We start from the raw sequence: 17,028 nt of genomic DNA, 5'->3' as shown, positions 1-17,028 counted from the left end.
CAAAGTTTTACTTATATCTATATTATCCATTAGAAGACACGGCCACCAATTAACATGCTGGTGTGTGTGTTCTGTTTCACAAATGACTCTTATGAACCGATTCTTTTTAGTGAATCAAAACAGACAGTGCATCCAGTGTAGCCGAAAATGACTCACAAACTGAATTTTTAACTTCCTCTTTTAAATATCTAGCATTTGAATATCTATATCAGTAGTATCTCTCTTTCAATCTCTCCTCTCTGATGTAATATAATGAGCAAATGGACTGCGGATCAGTGGCAGCTGTCAGAGGACATGCCTGTTGTAGTGTTGGTATGATGCAGCTCTGATGAATGTAATCCTGGTGACTTTCAGGAGCGAGCGGGCGGAATGCTAACAGCCCAGACTGTCAATATCAGTGATTCACATCAACATCTCAGATCTTCCCTGCTGGAGCACAGACACCCCACAGCACACGATACACACCGCCACTGACGTCCGGTTCTGCACTTATGGTAACTTATACGTTGCTGAAATTCTAAACACAAATGTGAATGATTTCTGTTTGACTGGGCTTATTGCGGACTAATGGGTCAATACCAGCTGTAGTAGTTTAAATTTACTTGTAATTGGGTGAATCTTGCGAAACCTGCAATATTTCCTTATTGGGTCATATTTAATAAAAATAGCAAATTAAAAGTAGAATGCGACTATGTTTTGATATTGGGAATTTTTGAGAAAATCTACTATAATTTATCTGGAGTGGATGTGTATCAAAATGTGCATGAAAAATGTGCAAAGTATGGGAATATACACTGATGAGCCAAAACATTATGACCACTCATATGTGAAGTGAATAACGTTGATCATCTCCTAACAAGGCTCTCCTATCTGGTTCGAACTGTCAGAAGGTCTACTGTGGCACAAGTCACAAAAATTGTAATGATGGTTATGGGAGTAATGTGTCACAACACAGTGCATCACACCTTGTTGTGTATGGGGCTGCATAGCCGCAGACCGGTCAGAGTGCCCAACATGACCCCTGTTCACCGTCGAAAGGCCTACAATGGGCACGCGGGTTGTCTGAGCTGGACCGTGGAGTAGTGGAAGAAGGTCGCCTTGTCTTTACATCACATGGACGGCCGTGTACATGTGCTCTGTTTACCTGGGAAGGTGATGGCACCAGGATGCACAGGGGGAAGACGATAAGCTGGTGGAGGGAGTTTGATGCTCTGGGCAATGTTCAGCTGGGAAACCCGGCCATTCATGTGGACATCAACTTGACACGTGCCACCTACCTAAACATCATTGCTGACCAGGTACACCCCTTCATGTCAATGGTATTCCCTGATGGCAGTGGCCACTTTCAGCAGGATAGTGCGTCCTGCCACTCTGCACACATTGTTTGGGAATGGGTTGAGGAACATGGTGACGAATTCAAGGTGTTGCCCTGGCCTCCAAATTCCCCAGATCTCAATAGTCTGTGGGATGTGCTAGACCAATAAGTCCAATCCAGGCTCCACCTCGCAACTTACAGGACTTAGAAGGATCTGCTGTTAATGTCTTGGTGCCAGATATCACAGGATACCTTCAGGGTTCTTGTAGAGTCCATGCCTTGGCGATATGGCGGCACACGGAGGACCAACATCATATTAGGTCGGTAGTTATAATGATTTGGCTCATCGGTGTATACACTTCTAAGGTGGTTTCATCACACAAACAAGGTAACTCCACCACATTTTGAATGCTTCATTATCTATGTGCATGATGTAAAATTTTAATAGTGTGGTTGGAAATTTTCTTCTTAGACAGTGAAGGCTTTTAGAGTTTCTAAAAGATTCCTTGTCCCCAAACCCTCTGTTTGAAGCCTTATTTTCAAAGACCGACAGCGTACCTTTCAGCTATTTTTGTCCAGCCCAACAACAACAGGGTATTTATAGTATATGTGCCTTTTGCTCACACTGCTTAGCAGGAAAGTGTCTTGGGTTGACATTTTGACTGGCCTGAGATACTTACATTTTCAACCACAGGGCAAGACTATGAAAATGAGCTTCTATTTGTGTTATGTAGAACAAAACTGGTAAGAAATAAGATGACTGTTGTTCTCGGATTTGGCTATTTTCTTAATGAACTATAAGCCTATTTTTAGAACCATTAAGACCATTTTGTTCCATGACAATTAATGAAATTTTTATTTTTAGCATAATGTGTCCAGATGTTTGTTTGCTTTTTTATTCCTTTTATTTTCTATGGTGATTCTCATTAGATTAGATAAACGCAGTATTTTATTGTATTATATTGTACAGTGGCAAGAACACACACGTGAACCCTTAGAATTACCTGAATTTATTTTACAATAATCTTGTACATATTGAATACATCATTCAAACTTTCACAATGTAGGTTGGAAAAAGTATGTGAATGTCAAGGCTAATGATGTCAACAAAAGCTAATTAGAGTATCCAATTAAAGAAACAAGATTGGAGGTGCGGGTTAGAGCTACTTTGACTTGTAAAAAGCAAGTTTTTACGAGAGTTTGCTATTCACAAGAAGCGTCTTCTGACGTGAATCGTGCCTTGCAAAAAAGAGATCTAAGAAGACCTAATATTAAGAATTGTTGCTTTGCATAATGCTGAAATGGGTTACAAAGTTATCTGGAAGAGTTTAGATATTCATCTGTGCACAGTTAGACAAACTGTCTATAAATGGAGATGATTTAGCACTATAGGTACTCTCACTAGAAGTGGCCGTCCAGTCCAGATGACTCAAAGGGAACACCGCAGAATGCTCAATGAGGCAAAGATGAACACTAGAGTGACAGATAAAGACTTGAGGGAATCATTGGAACTGGTTAACATCTCCGTTCATGAGTCTACTGTACGGAAAACATTAAACAGGTGTGGTGTTCATGGCAGGACACCGTGGAGGGAGCCTCATGAATTGGGGCTGCTTTGGGGCCTGGACTGCTTGTCATTATCGAGGGAAAAATGTGTTCCCAAGTTAATGAAGATATCCTAGGGTTGCTGTGCACCAGCTGAAGCTCAGTGAAAGTTTGGTGATGCAGCAGGACAATGACCTTGAACATCAAAGTAAATACACTACAGAATGGCTTCAAAAAAAGATTTTTTTTTGGAGTGGCCCAGTCAGAGCCCTGACCTAAACACTATAGAGATGCTGTGGCATGACCCCAATAGAGCCGTTCACACCAGACCTCCTAAAAATATGTCTGAGCTGAAGCAGTTCTGTAAGAATGGTCCAAAATTCCTTCTGAACGTTGTGCAACTACTGGATATGCTCGGTTGAGGTAATTGCTGCCAGAGAAGGATCTTTTATTAAATCCAAGGGTTCACTTACTTTTTCCACTGCACTGTGAATGTTTAATGTGATGTGTTCAATAAAGACATGAAAGATTATAATTGTTTGTGTGTTGTTGGCTTAAGTTCATTGTGTTTGTCTAAACTTGTGACCTTGATGAAGATGAGATCACATTTTATGACCAATTAATGCATAAAACTAACTAATACAAAGGGTTCACATACTTTTAAATGCCACTGTATATATTATGACTTTTGAAATCAGCTCATATTAAAGGCAGTACAACACAAGTACCATTTTGTAAAAATAGTATACAATTTAAATGGTATATGCCATTTTTTTTTTTTTTATAATTTATTTATTTTTAATGATTTTTTTTCAAATGTTAATGGTCCTAAAAATAGGCTTAATTTTAACTAAGCAATATTCAGATTTTTTTATATTGTACTCTATTGTATTATGATTTTTACCTTTAAATTAGCACAAATTAAAAGCAAAGTAGGCTTAATTTCCCTTAAGCTAAATATATATGAATTATACATGGGTGGATTATTATTAGGGCAAGTCCTTGTGATAACCACCAGACGTAAACAGACTGATCAATTTCTCAAGTCCCCTTTTAAAAAGCACACCACTTTTCTGGAGTGAAACATTGATTGTGTAATACATCGTTATAGCACTGACTCTTCTGACACCAACATCATAACATGACCTCGTTTGAGGTCATGATTTCAACAGCGTTCAGAAATCAACTGACGACTGACCTTTCAAAGAGCTCAGCGGCATCAATGAGCTGCCCTCTTTAATAAAGAGTAATAATAAGAGAATATATAAATGGCTGTGAAACATCCTTTTCCTCCGCCAGAGCATGCAAATACAACATGACTTTGAAAAAATCAGCGTGTTTTTGATTCCACCCTAAAAGGGGCATTTATAAGAGGTTCATGGCCTGTGATGTGGACTAAAGTCTATTGTCTAAGGTCAGTCGGCCAATCAGGCCATTGGCCCATGTTGATAATCTCAAAACAGCCAAAAATCTGCCAGTTTACATCACTGTTGTCCAGTGATTTCATTTTTAATTGTGTATGTCCAAAAGTAAAAAATAGCACCAGGTTCTCTGGTTGTTCCTATTCATGAATGGCTGTTGAGTGTGTGTGAGTGTATGTCTAGAAAAGACTGGAATGTCTCCAAAACAACCATCTGCTCAGTCGATCTCGACCACTTTCTATTCAAAAGCTCAGTGCCGACTCACTGATTCAGACAGCCATCCAAATGCAATTACTGCTGAGTCATGGGAAGAATGAAAGGAAAAGAGCTCATTCATTTACATCAGGGATCCAGAACATCACCGTCTCGCGCTCTCTCTCTCTCTCGTCGTCTCAAAATTTATGCCATCATTACTCCATTGTCATTACAGACAAATCATAAAATCAGCCAACTATTTTTAGCCCCGTCCAGCTTTTTATGTGGGTCAAAAATTGGAGCAATATTTCTCAGCAGGTGAGGTGAAAATGTATCTTCTCAACCCGAGCGTGACTGCTGTGTGCATTTTCCATTTCTCTTTCTGATTTGTAACTAGTAGCACCTAATATGCATGCACAAAAAAAAATCTAGTGCAAATAGTTTTCCTAAAAATGCATGTCCACATATGTGGTTGTGAAATTCTGAATCGAAGTACTGATTATCTTCGTCTGCCAATCACGTTGAGTGATTCAAACATCACCTGCAGCATAAATGACGGAACATTTTATTGACATTTTGGATTTAATGCACATGGATTCATAGGACAGCTATAGGATGCTCCCTATTTAGTGAATGACTTCACCTCCAGAGAGCTGTCTGTCTGCACTGGTCTCAGAACAGTTATAGGAGAGATATAGGATGCTCCCTTGCCCCCTATTTAGTGAATGACTTAACCCCCAGAGTGCTGTCTGTCTGCACTGGTCTCAGAACAGTTATAGGAGAGATATAGGATGCTCCCTTGCTCCCTATTTAGTGAATGACTTAACCCCCAGAGTGCTGCACTGGTCTCAGAACTGTTATAGGAGAGATATAGGATGCTCCCTTGCCCCCTATTTAGTGAATGACTTAACCCCCAGAGTGCTGTCTGTCTGCACTGGTCTCAGAACAGTTATAGGAGAGATATAGGATGCTCCCTTGCTCCCTATTTAGTGAATGACTTAACCTCCAGTGTGCTGTCTGTCTGCACTGGTCTCAGAACAGTTATAGGAGAGATATAGGATGCTCCCTTGCCCCCTATTTAGTGAATGACTTAACCCCCAGTATGCTGTCTGTCTGCACTGGTCTCAGAACAGTTATAGGAGAGATATAGGATGCCAAATAAATGGCATGTTGGATGAAACTAGAGACTCTAATCTTTTGACTCAAGTAGGTTTCATTGTAAAAAACATAATTAGGTTTCTTATCAGATGTAGTTTGGTTGGCATTCCTCTCAAAGACAAACTCTGCTGTGGTCAGCACCATGTTGTTTTGTCACATGATTCTGGATGCCGACAGTTGAACCCTTTACCGACAGCCCAGATTGTCCTGAGCTCAGATCAGTTGATTTAAATGAAATTAAATTATGCGTTGCGTATAGCAAAGCCAAAATACAGTGTCCACACATGTGTACAGCTGTGCCACATGTGTGGCATCTCTTGAGCAACACTTGAGATAATAACGGACTAATCTAAATGTACTAAAGACTAGCGTTTACTTCGTTTTCCTGCAAGCCGTTCCATCTCGCACACAGTCTAGCGCTCAGCCTTTCAAAGTATGCACCATGACAACGAGCCCAACACCAGTCGCACATACAGAACTCGCGCACAGATGCGAACTGTCCACGTGTCTAGAAAAACGCAGCTGCACGCAGACAGTACGCACATACCAGTGTTTCCTACATAATTCAGGCGTACAATGCGCTCGAACCAAAATTTGCGTCACACAAACTGTGCGCGAAATGTAGTGGCATGCAGAAAACTTGGCCTTAAGAATGAATTGCGCTATTGCTAATAGCACTGTTTGTTGTTTTAGCACCTGATTCACAAAGGAATTATGTAAATCAGGTGACGCGCAAACCCGCGCACAAACAGTAGCATAAAATGCAATTTGCTCAGCACACTGCGCCATCTTGCATGCTGGCTTTGAGTGCTCCGTTTTGAGGAGCCGCAGGAAAATACCGTCCAGACAATGCTGCTTGGCTGATGGCATTTATGCATTTGGCAGACGCTTTTATCCAAAGCGACTTACAGTGCACTTATTACAGGGACAATCCCCCCCCGGAGCAACCTGGAGTTAAGTGCCTTACTCAAGGACACAATGGTGGTGGCAGTGGGGATCGAATCAGCGACCTTCTGATTACCAGTTACGTGCTTTAGCCCACTACGCCACCACCACTCCATGGCGCCTTAAAAACGCACACAATCTCAGCCATATCTCATGAAAATATCTTTTGCAAAATGAAATGACTTTGTTCCTTACACGTATTGCGGCAGTTACGAGGTTAAATGTCCACTATGTGGCGCTAAAAGGGAGTTACATTTTTTCCCAAACAGATGATGTTTTTAAGGTTAATGCTCTATTGAGAATTTAAACCTCCCTACCCTAAACCTTAAACCTGACTGACAGTGTCACAAAAAGCAAGTGTGAGATAAAAAACGAAATTGCTGAAGCAGTTCGGCTCAAGTGCCGACTCAAACCCTGGTCCTTTGCATTGAAAGTGCAACGCTCTATCAGTTGAGCTACTGTGCAATTTGAATAAGGTTGTAAATGCTGTTGAATATGTATTGCTAATGTAAAAAATCGGCCACTGGGGAAACATCTACAACATCTATAATACTGTGCAGTGTCTAAACCTCACTCTCCTGACCTCAAGAGGTGCACTAGTGACTGACGCTAGAGGCTGTAGCCTTTAGCCTCCTTGTTAGAGCACCCTCTCCCACGCCGGAGACGTCGGTTCGAGTCCCGTCCACTCCCATCCGGTTACAATGGTGCCGTGACCCGGATGGGAGTGAGGTATAGGGGGGTGAGTGTAACGGGAGCCAGCTGGTAGATAGGTGTGCAGTGTGTAAACCTCTCTCTCCTGACCTCAAGAGGTGCACTAGCGACTGACGCTAGAGGTTGTTGCCTTTAGCCTCCTCGTTGGCGCACCCGCCTCCCACGCCGGAGACGTCGGTTTGAGTCCCGTACGGAGCGGGAATAAAGAGAGTACAAGAGACTTCTTTTCAGGTATTCACCTGTGATCTCTCCTTGTTTGCTGTAGATATGCTCTTGGTTTCATGCATACCATTCAAGTATTTATTTTTCAATGTCACTCGCCGTCTAGCTTTTAACAACTTTCTCCGTCTTGAATATCATGCACACTTTTAACCTACTTCAGTTCTTTTGTGGCAAGGCGAATTGAGTGGCACCACTTTCTTGGCTATCGGATACTCTCTATGAGCAGAGTGTTGTGTCTTTGAAATGCCCTCAAGCTCAAAATAAAGAGAGAGAAATATATTTTCGGAGTGTGTGTGTGTGTGTGTGTGTGTGTGTGTGTGTGTGTGTGTGTGTGAGAGAGAGAGAGAGAGAGAGAGAGAGAGAGAGAAATATTAATTTTGCTCAGCTTAATTGACTGCATTCGTAGTCACAGTGGAGAATTGTGTCAGAGGCAGCTGTGAATTTAAAGGCATCAAAAATCATCAAGTCTTGTTATTCTGTATGAGGAGATTTATGAGCCCAACACCCAACAGTGCTGATCTCTCTTCTGCCCTCTCTTACACTGCAATTGGACTTTAGTGTGCTGTAAATGTGGGCCGTTGACATGACAGCATTTTGCTGTCATCAAAGACACAAGACAATAATTTAATTTGGCTAGACAGGAAAGAACACGGTTAACTTGGAAAGTCTGTCAAATTATGAAATTAATATAGGTTGCAAATGGCGTTTCATGTTGACTCTAATCAGAGTATATTTAGCAGAGTCGAGCCACTTCAATTAAAATGAATGGGAGAAATTGGAACACCCAATTGTCAATGGATTTGGAAAGGAAGTCCCGCCTTACAGTAAAAGAGCCAATCACCTTTTAGATACAGACATATTCTGTCAATGAACCCTAGAATGCGCATGAGCATTAGCAATACTTAGCCGGGAATTGCTTTTTCAACTTTTTTTTTATACCATAATTTATGATACCAGTGTTGTCAGATTTTACTACTGATTTGAAGTATGTCCTTTGATAGTAATTTTTACCAACTGTTTTGGAGATTTTGGTCTTTCCCCATTCAAGTAGATTGGAGCTCCACTTGTATGCCACTTGTTTACATAGACAAATAGCCCCAAAGTGTATCAAAGATGGCCGCCAGTGGACTGACTTGTCAAAAAAGACTTTGCTTTAATGCAAAATTGCTTTTTTTTTTTTTTTTTAAGTAGACTGGAGCTCCACTTGTATGCCACTTGTTTACATAGACAAATAGCTGCCCCAAAGTGTATGAAAGAGGGCTGCCAGTGGACTGACTTGTCAAAAAAGACTTTGCTTAAATGCAAAATTGCTTTTTTTTTAAAAAAGTAGTTTGGAGCTGCACTTGTATGCCACTTGTTTACATAGAAAAATAGCTGCCCCAAAGTATATCAAAGATGGCCACTAGTGGACTGACTTGTCAAAAAAGGCTTTGCTTTAATGCAAACTGGCATTCTTTTTTTTTTAAAGTAGATTGGTGCTCCACTTGTATGCCACTTGTTTACGTAGAAAAATATTACCCCAGAGTGAAAAGAATGACAGAATGACATATTTTAATGCACATTTTGGGATAATGCATAAATAATGCTGGATGGAAATGGCAAGATGCGAGTAAAATCGTCAAAATGCGCATTAAAACGTATACGCTCGCTTGAGGTGGATACTTTTTTATTTGATAAGACATGCACATAAACTATGATTGAAACGCATATATAGGAGTATAGATGCTCATAAAAAGTCATGTGACTTTTTCCTCAATGTAATTTGCAGAACATCATCAATATCATCACATAGCATCATCTCAAATGTTTCTCTGGTTATTCTGAAATGCCAAAGCCTGTCATCAAAATGGTTGACTAATATTACCCCCAAAAACTGTCTGACAGGCTTTCGCTCCCAGAAATAAGGCATTTACTGCTAAACGCTAGCTAACATGAAGTACATCGGATATTCCGATTTTTTGCATAAATTAAATGTATAACTTGGTTGGAAACATGACGAATGTCTTCTTATATATACTCATGCCACAATGCTGTTTAAGTGCATTCAGCGGCTGGTTAATTTGGATTGTGGGTCGTTTGTGAAATGGATGAAACTGAAATACCGTGTGCAAAAATGGCGCAACTGTTTAGCCTAGATCTCTTTATGGTCACTGTCCAGGTATTCAGATTTATTAACAATACATAGCCAGCTCTTCCTATAACAAAGCTCTTTGATTTACTGTTGTCATAAAGAGACCCTGGGCCAATTGGATTTGTCTAGGACATGTTCATGGATGGGTAATTTGCCAATGCGCTTCTAAAGGCTGACTGGAAAGCCAAGAGCTCTCTCTCTCTCTCTCTCTCTCTCTCTCTCTCTTTGACGATTCAGTTGAGCTTCAAAGTTAATTTGAGGTCAGTCATAACTTCAAAATATTCAGAGTCTCTCCAAGTCTATTGGCAAGCATACAGTCATGGCTGGTGGCTTCATTTTCCTGTGCCAAACCTGTGGCTGGTTACTACTCAGTCCAAACACAAAAATGGATTAATCCTCCGTAATCAATGTCTTACGCAGAATATCAAGTGGAAGTCTCTGGCAAGCATTTTTACGTGCCATCCCTGGCTGTCAGAATAATTATGTCTGGTCTTACCTCTAAAAGATGCATTTTAGTTATATTAGAGGGACTCTATTATATTAGAGCAATCTTATTTCTAATTACTAAAACCTCTTTCACACGCACATATGAACGTAGCTGTTTAAAATGTATTCTACAATAATAGTATTATTCATTTTAGGAATATGTGTTGAGTTATTAACTTAATAGTCAATAGCTGTGAACTGATTGGAAGAATTTAATGTAATGTGTTACACTACTTTTCATGCTAAAAAGTAAATAGATTACAGTAATGTGTTACTTTGTAATCAGATTACACTTTATCGCATGTTGTCTGCTTAGGACACGGTTTAAGCTGTAAAAACGTAAAGTTCTCATTCAGAAAATTGGACCATCCTGTCAAGGTGAGGTAATAAGTAGGATGTAGTATAGATAGTATTAGGCTTGGGATCGATTGCTTTTTCATGCATCGATAATCAGAAGAATTTCCAGACGATTATTGATATAATACACTGATGGGCCAAAACATTATGACCACTCACAGGTGAAGAGAATAACGTTGATCATCTCCTAACAAGGCCACATGTCAAGGTCTGGGTAGATTAGATGGTAAGCTAACAATCAACAACGAAGGCTATCTCGTCTGGTCTGAAACAACAGAAGGTCTACTGTGGCACAAGTCACAATTTTAATGATGGTTATGGGAGGAATGTGTCACAACACACAGTGCATCACACCATGCTGCGTATGGGGCTGCGTAGCCACATACCGGTCAGAGTGCCCATGATGACCCCTGTCCACCGTCGAAAGTGCCTACAATGGGAACGTGAGCATCAGAACTGGACCTTGGAGCAGTGGAAGAAATTTGCCTGGTCCAATGAGTCGCGTTTTATCTGGGGAAGTGATGGCACCAGGATGCACTATGGGAAAACGACAAGCCGGTGGAGGGAGTGTGATGCTCTGGGCAATGTCCTGCTGGGAAACCCTTTGTCTGGCCATTCATGTGGATGTCAATTTGACATGTGCCAACTACCTAATCATCAATGCAGACCAGGTACACCCCTTCATGGCACTGGGATGTGCTGGACCAACAAGTCCGGTCTACGGTGGCTCCACCTCACGACTTACGGGACTTGAAGGATCTGTTGTTAATGTCTTGATGCCAGATACCACAGGACAGCTTCAGGGGTCTTGAAGAGTCCATGCCTCAGTGGGTCAGTGCTGTTTTGGCAGCACACAGAGGACCCACAGCATATTAGGCGGGTGGTCATAATGTTTTGGCTCATCAGTGTATACAGGCTACTGTAAATTGGGATGCTTGTTGCATACTAGTCTTCATGTTTTCAAAATTTCTCTCAACACACCTTTGGTAAAAACTTTGGTATTCAGTTTGCAAGATTACACCAGTTTCATACACTATCCTGTTAACTCATCAACTTCACTTTGATCATTCTTGAAGAAGTTCAAAAACCTTAGTAACTTTGGACTGCCATTTGCTGTGCTGCATCAGCTCGTCCTGTTTGTGTGTGTGTGTAATCATGACCGGCTTTAGTAAAGGTTATCACCCTCTTGTGGTTATCCAATGCTATTACGCCAGACTGTTAAACAGAAGGCCAACTCAGTGAATTGGAAAGCATGCAAATAAGGCTTTTAATATATCGATGCATCTAAGATAAATCGATAAAGTAACGTGCCAATCAATTATCGATATTTTGTGACATCCCTAGATAGTGTTATACTTTAACACCAGAAGAATTAATGATATGAGCAAAATGAGAAAAATGGGCAAACCTTGTGCTATTTTTGGCTTTGTTTATCACCTGCTACTCTGCACATAATTTTGAGGATCCCAATGTTAGAAATGTTAGTTTGATGAGCACATTTTTAGTGCTGATTGTTTTGTCACAATGGAGTCCTGACTTTTCAAAGAGGCTGTTATAAAAAAAAATGGAGAAGTTAAAAAATATATTGGACTAATAGCAAACCCGCAATTTGTGAGTAGCATAACTTGATCTCTGACTGCTGGTCCATAACATTTGGTCATGTGTGCTTCTCTGTTTCAGGACAACAGATGATTCATCTACAGTGGGCACAGTGGTGGTGAGCAAGGTGAAGATGGGCGAGATTGAAGATGGAGAGGTGGACCACATTACTGCTGACTTGCACCAGAAGGTAACTCGTTGCTGCGGTGACAGACGACATGCCACCCTTCTTGTCCCAGCTAACACAATCAGTGTCTATCATATGTTTGATGTGGTTTTATTTGATTTGTGGGCTTCAGAAGTTATTCACTTTGTTCTTTGCAAGTGAATGTGGGTCAAGGCTTATCTTTGTTTGAGTGCAGGGTCTGCCATTGTCTCTTTGTGTACACCATACAACGTGAATGTTCATAAAACAGATACGAAATGTCTGAAATCACTCATTCGTTAACTTATTTACTTTTCCCTATATATACACTCACCTAAAGGATTATTAGGAACACCATACTAATACTGTGTTTGACCCCCTTTCACCTTCAGAACTGCCTTAATTCTACGTGGCATTGATTCAATAAGGTGCTGAAAGCATTCTTTAGAAATGTTGGCCCATATTGATAGGATAGCATCTTGCAGTTGATGGAGATTTGTGGGATGCACATCCAGGGCACGAAGCTCCGTTCCACCACATCCCAAAGATGCTCTATTGGGTTGAGATCTGGTGACTGTGGGGGCCATTTTAGTACAGTGAACTCATTGTCATGTTCAAGAAACCAATTTGAAATGATTCGAGCTTTGTGACATGGTGCATTATCCTGCTGGAAGTAGCCATCAGAGGATGGGTACATGGTGGCCATAAAGGGATGGACATGGTCAGAAACAATGCTCAGGTAGGCTGTGGCATTTAAACGAAGCCCAGTTGGCACTAAGGGGCCTAAAGTGTGCCAAGAAAACATCCCCCACACCATTACACCACCACCACCAGCCTGCACAGTGGTAACAAGGCATGATGGATCCATGTTCTCATTCTATTTACGCCAAATTCTGACTCGACCATCTGAATGTCTCAACAGAAATCGAGACTCATCAGACCAGGCAACATTTTTCCAGTCTTCAACTGTCCAATTTTGGTGAGCTCTTGCAAATTGTAGCCTCTTTTTCCTATTTGTAGTGGAGATGAGTGGTACCCGGTGGGGTCTTCTGCTGTTGTAGCCCATCCGCCTCAAGGTTCTGCATGTTGTGGCTTCACAAATGCTTTGCTGCATACCTCGGTTGTAACGAGTGGTTATTTCAGGCAAAGTTGCTCTTCTATCAGCTTGAATCAGTCGGCCCATTCTCCTCTGACCTCTAGCATCAACAAGGCATTTTTGCCCACAGGACTGCCGCATACTGGATGTTTTTCCGTTTTCACACCATTCTTTGTAAACCCTAGAAATGGTTGTGCGTGAAAATCCCAGTAACTGAGCAGATTGTGAAATACTCAGACAGGCCTGTCTGGCACCAACAACCATGCCACGCTCAAAATTGCTTAAATCACCTTTCTTTCCCATTCTGACATTCAGTTTGGAGTTCAGGAGATTGTCTTGACCAGGACCACACCCCTAAATGCATTGAAGCAACTGCCATGTGATTGGTTGATTAGATAATTGCATTAATGAGAAATTGAACAGGTGTTCCTAATAATCCTTTAGTTGAGTGTGTATATGTGTATATATATATATATATATATATATATATATATATATATATATATATATATATATATATATATATATATATATATACAAATAATCAGATAATTAAAATGCATTACATTCTTGTGGCAGAAGAGTTCATCATTGATAAGATACAAAAAGCGGCTTTAGAATACAATGTATTGTTTACTACCATATTATTGATCATAAGTCAATCATTAGCATACAATTCACATCAATCCATTACACAAGTGAATTTGTCAATCAGTTGGAGATTTATTATGAGGGCTTGTTTAAGGACCGTCAATTTACACCTCAGACATGCTTGTGTAGCGTCTCGGGTGCGTCGTGTCAAGAATGTAACTCATGTTTGTGTTGTTGCTACTGAAGTGTTTCTTCACTGTATAAACTGTGTGTTGCTCATACAGCCTAAATGTCACTTACTGCCCCCTGGAGTAAACAGGTGGTACTACAAGCTTGCATTTCTCTGGAATCTTCCATATTACAGTCCGTGGGCATTGTGATTAATGACGTAAATTTTTTTAACATGTTATTTTTAGTCAAATTAATCGCACTGAATTAAACTGTTAAATCGACAGCCCTAATATATATATATAGTGAATGCCACATAGTTCACGTTATCGGGGAAATGAGTGGAGCAGCATTTTTGTAACTTTTTGGCCTTTATACTTTATTTTAAATGTACTTTGGTGATAATGATAATGTAACTATGAAATAAAAATAATAATTATGATAATTATAAACTTAAATTTAATGTATGTATTCCCAATATTATATACCAATATGTATCACTATATTTATCAATTATTAATTGTCATCTTTGTTTCATTATATTTCAATATGAATATTTTTTTTCCATATTCCAGCATGAAATAAAGACTTGAAAGCTGTTTAATTCAATTGTATTACATTTTATTTAATATATATATACATACATATATACATATACATATACATTTCTTTTACAAATTTTTTTAATTCTCTGATATTTCCAGGTTTTCCATGACTGTGGAAACCAAAAAAGTCATGGAAATATTGTTTTTCAAACTTGGAAAAAACATGAAAATTGATACAATCTCAAAAGTCAATAGAAATTTCAATAGTGAAATGTATTTTTCAAGCTTTTCTCTGCTTTAAAATATTTCATGAGTAGATATTGCACTTGTATAGTGAGAAATGTGCTCGCAAGACGTTGTGGTGTCCAATATGTCGGTGAATCATTCTTTTGAATCGGAATGATTTATTTGTATCCAGTCATCATAAATGCTTTGAAAGATCTTTGAAAACCTATAAGTGTTTTTTTTCTTTTACTCTTCTTTTTCTCTTCTTGCTATATGTGTAGCAAATAGGGAAGAAAATTTTAATACAAATTCAGACAACACGTTAAAACGCTCTGACACAACAAATAGTGCACTATATAGGCAATAGGGAATTATTTCGAGTACAGAACATGACATTTCAATGGTGACCATTGCTTTATATTTCTTAAAAATGAACATCTTTTGGGTTTTTTTTAGAGCTGTGTGCCAATAACTGTCTTGACACTTCTGCAGGCCCATCCAAGGATGTAAGATGTAATGAGACGTGAAGAGTCATCTGTCATAGTGTTAAACACTGATGCAGGGTGTGAATTTAAATTGATTAAGGTGTTAGCGCTGCAGGGCGGCTCGCTCAAGTTGATGGAGCATCAGTGTTTTTAGCGTATTGCTCCTCTGTGGCTTACATTGGTGCACTGGGATACTGACGGAAGTCCACTATAATCAAAGCACTGGTGCAGGAGACAGCTTGTCAACGGTTGTTTGGCTCACGAGACAAGAGAGAGAGATAGAGGCACGAGGCATTTTCGTCAGCTCTTTGATTTCATGTCCCATTGACCAAATATAAAAAAATATAAGAATTGTATTAATTTGGATACATTTTTAAAATGTGGGTTTTAATTTGGTCAATAATTGTCTGATAAATATTGCGAGCATCCCTAGAGACGAATGTCCTTGCTGCTAATATTAATACGAATTCCTGTTTTTGTTTTTTAACCACAGTGCACACTGGTGTACGAGTCATCACATGGAAAAATGAATGACATTGATAACGGACCAATGATGAATGCTGGTGAGTTTATGAAATCGTTACTATTTTGTGGTTCATTTAAATGCATTTATTCATCAATATTGCTAAATTTCAACACTTTTTGACACTTGCACTGTATGGACAAATGCATTGGGACACCTACACATTACACCTACAGGAGCCTTTATGACATCCCATTCTAAATCTATAGGCATTCATATCGAGTTGGTCCCTGCTTTGCAGCTATAACAGATACCACTCTTCCGGGATGGATTTCTACAAGATTTTGGAGTGTGTCTGTTGGAATTTTTGCCCATTCTTCCAGAAGAGCATTTGTGAGGTCAGACACTGATGTTGGACGAGAGGGTCTGGCTCGCAATCCCCGTTCTAGTTCATCCCAAACGTGTTCGATAGGGTTGAGGTCAGGGCTCTGTGTGGGCCAGTTAAGTTCTTCCACACCAAACTCTTCCAACCATGCCTTTATGGACCTTGCTTTGTGCACTGGGGTACAGTCATGCTGGAACAGAAAAGGGCCTTCCCCAAACTGTTCCACAACATTGGAAGCGTAGAATCTTCCAAAATGTCTTGGCATTATTGGGGCGGCTGTGGCTCAGGTGGTAGAGCGGGTCGGCCACTAATCGCAGGATTGGTGGTTCGAATCCCGGCCCACATGACTCCACATGCCGAAGTGCCCTTGGGCAAGACACTGAACCCCAAGTTGCTCCCAATGGCTAGCACCTTGCATGCCATTGGTGTATGAATGTGTGTATGAACGGGTGAATGTGTTACAGTGTAAAGCGCTTTGAATACCGTTAAGGTTAAAACGGCGCTATATAAGTGCAGACCATTTACCATTAACATTTCCCTTCAGTGGAACTAAGGGGCCTAGGCCAACCCCAGAGCATTATCCCTCCTCCACCAAACTTTACAGTTGGCACAATGCAGTCAGGCAGGAAACGTTCTCCTGGCATTTGCCAAACCCTGACTCGTCCATCAGACTGCCAGATAGGGAAGCGTGATTCGTCACTCCACAGAACACGTTTGCACCGCTCCACAGTCCAGTGGCGGCATGCGGGCATTGTACTTGGTGATGTAAGGCTTGCATACAGCATGCCATGAAGTTCCTGGCGCACAGAGGAGATCTGGAACGTTGGCGACTTTCAAGCA

General features: G+C 40.4%; 1 protein-coding gene across 10 annotated transcripts in view; it reads left to right on the top strand.

Moving 5' to 3' along the window:
- inpp4b (inositol polyphosphate-4-phosphatase type II B) overlaps positions 1 to 17,028 on the top strand; it is a 156,981-nt gene that overhangs the window by 58,141 nt on the left and 81,812 nt on the right. For all 10 annotated transcript variants that reach the window (XM_052127595.1, XM_052127604.1, XM_052127593.1 and 7 more), the window contains 2 exons: positions 12,167 to 12,275; positions 15,834 to 15,903. In XM_052127595.1, coding sequence (XP_051983555.1) covers positions 12,167 to 12,275; positions 15,834 to 15,903 — 179 coding nt within the window. The remainder of the gene's footprint in view (positions 1 to 12,166; positions 12,276 to 15,833; positions 15,904 to 17,028) is intronic.

Source organism: Xyrauchen texanus, chromosome 5 (assembly GCF_025860055.1).
Source record: "Xyrauchen texanus isolate HMW12.3.18 chromosome 5, RBS_HiC_50CHRs, whole genome shotgun sequence".
In the NCBI taxonomy this organism is placed as follows: Eukaryota; Metazoa; Chordata; class Actinopteri; order Cypriniformes; family Catostomidae; genus Xyrauchen; species Xyrauchen texanus.
The sequence above is the reverse complement of the archived record's forward strand: the minus strand, read 5'-3'. Positions and strand labels throughout refer to the sequence as shown.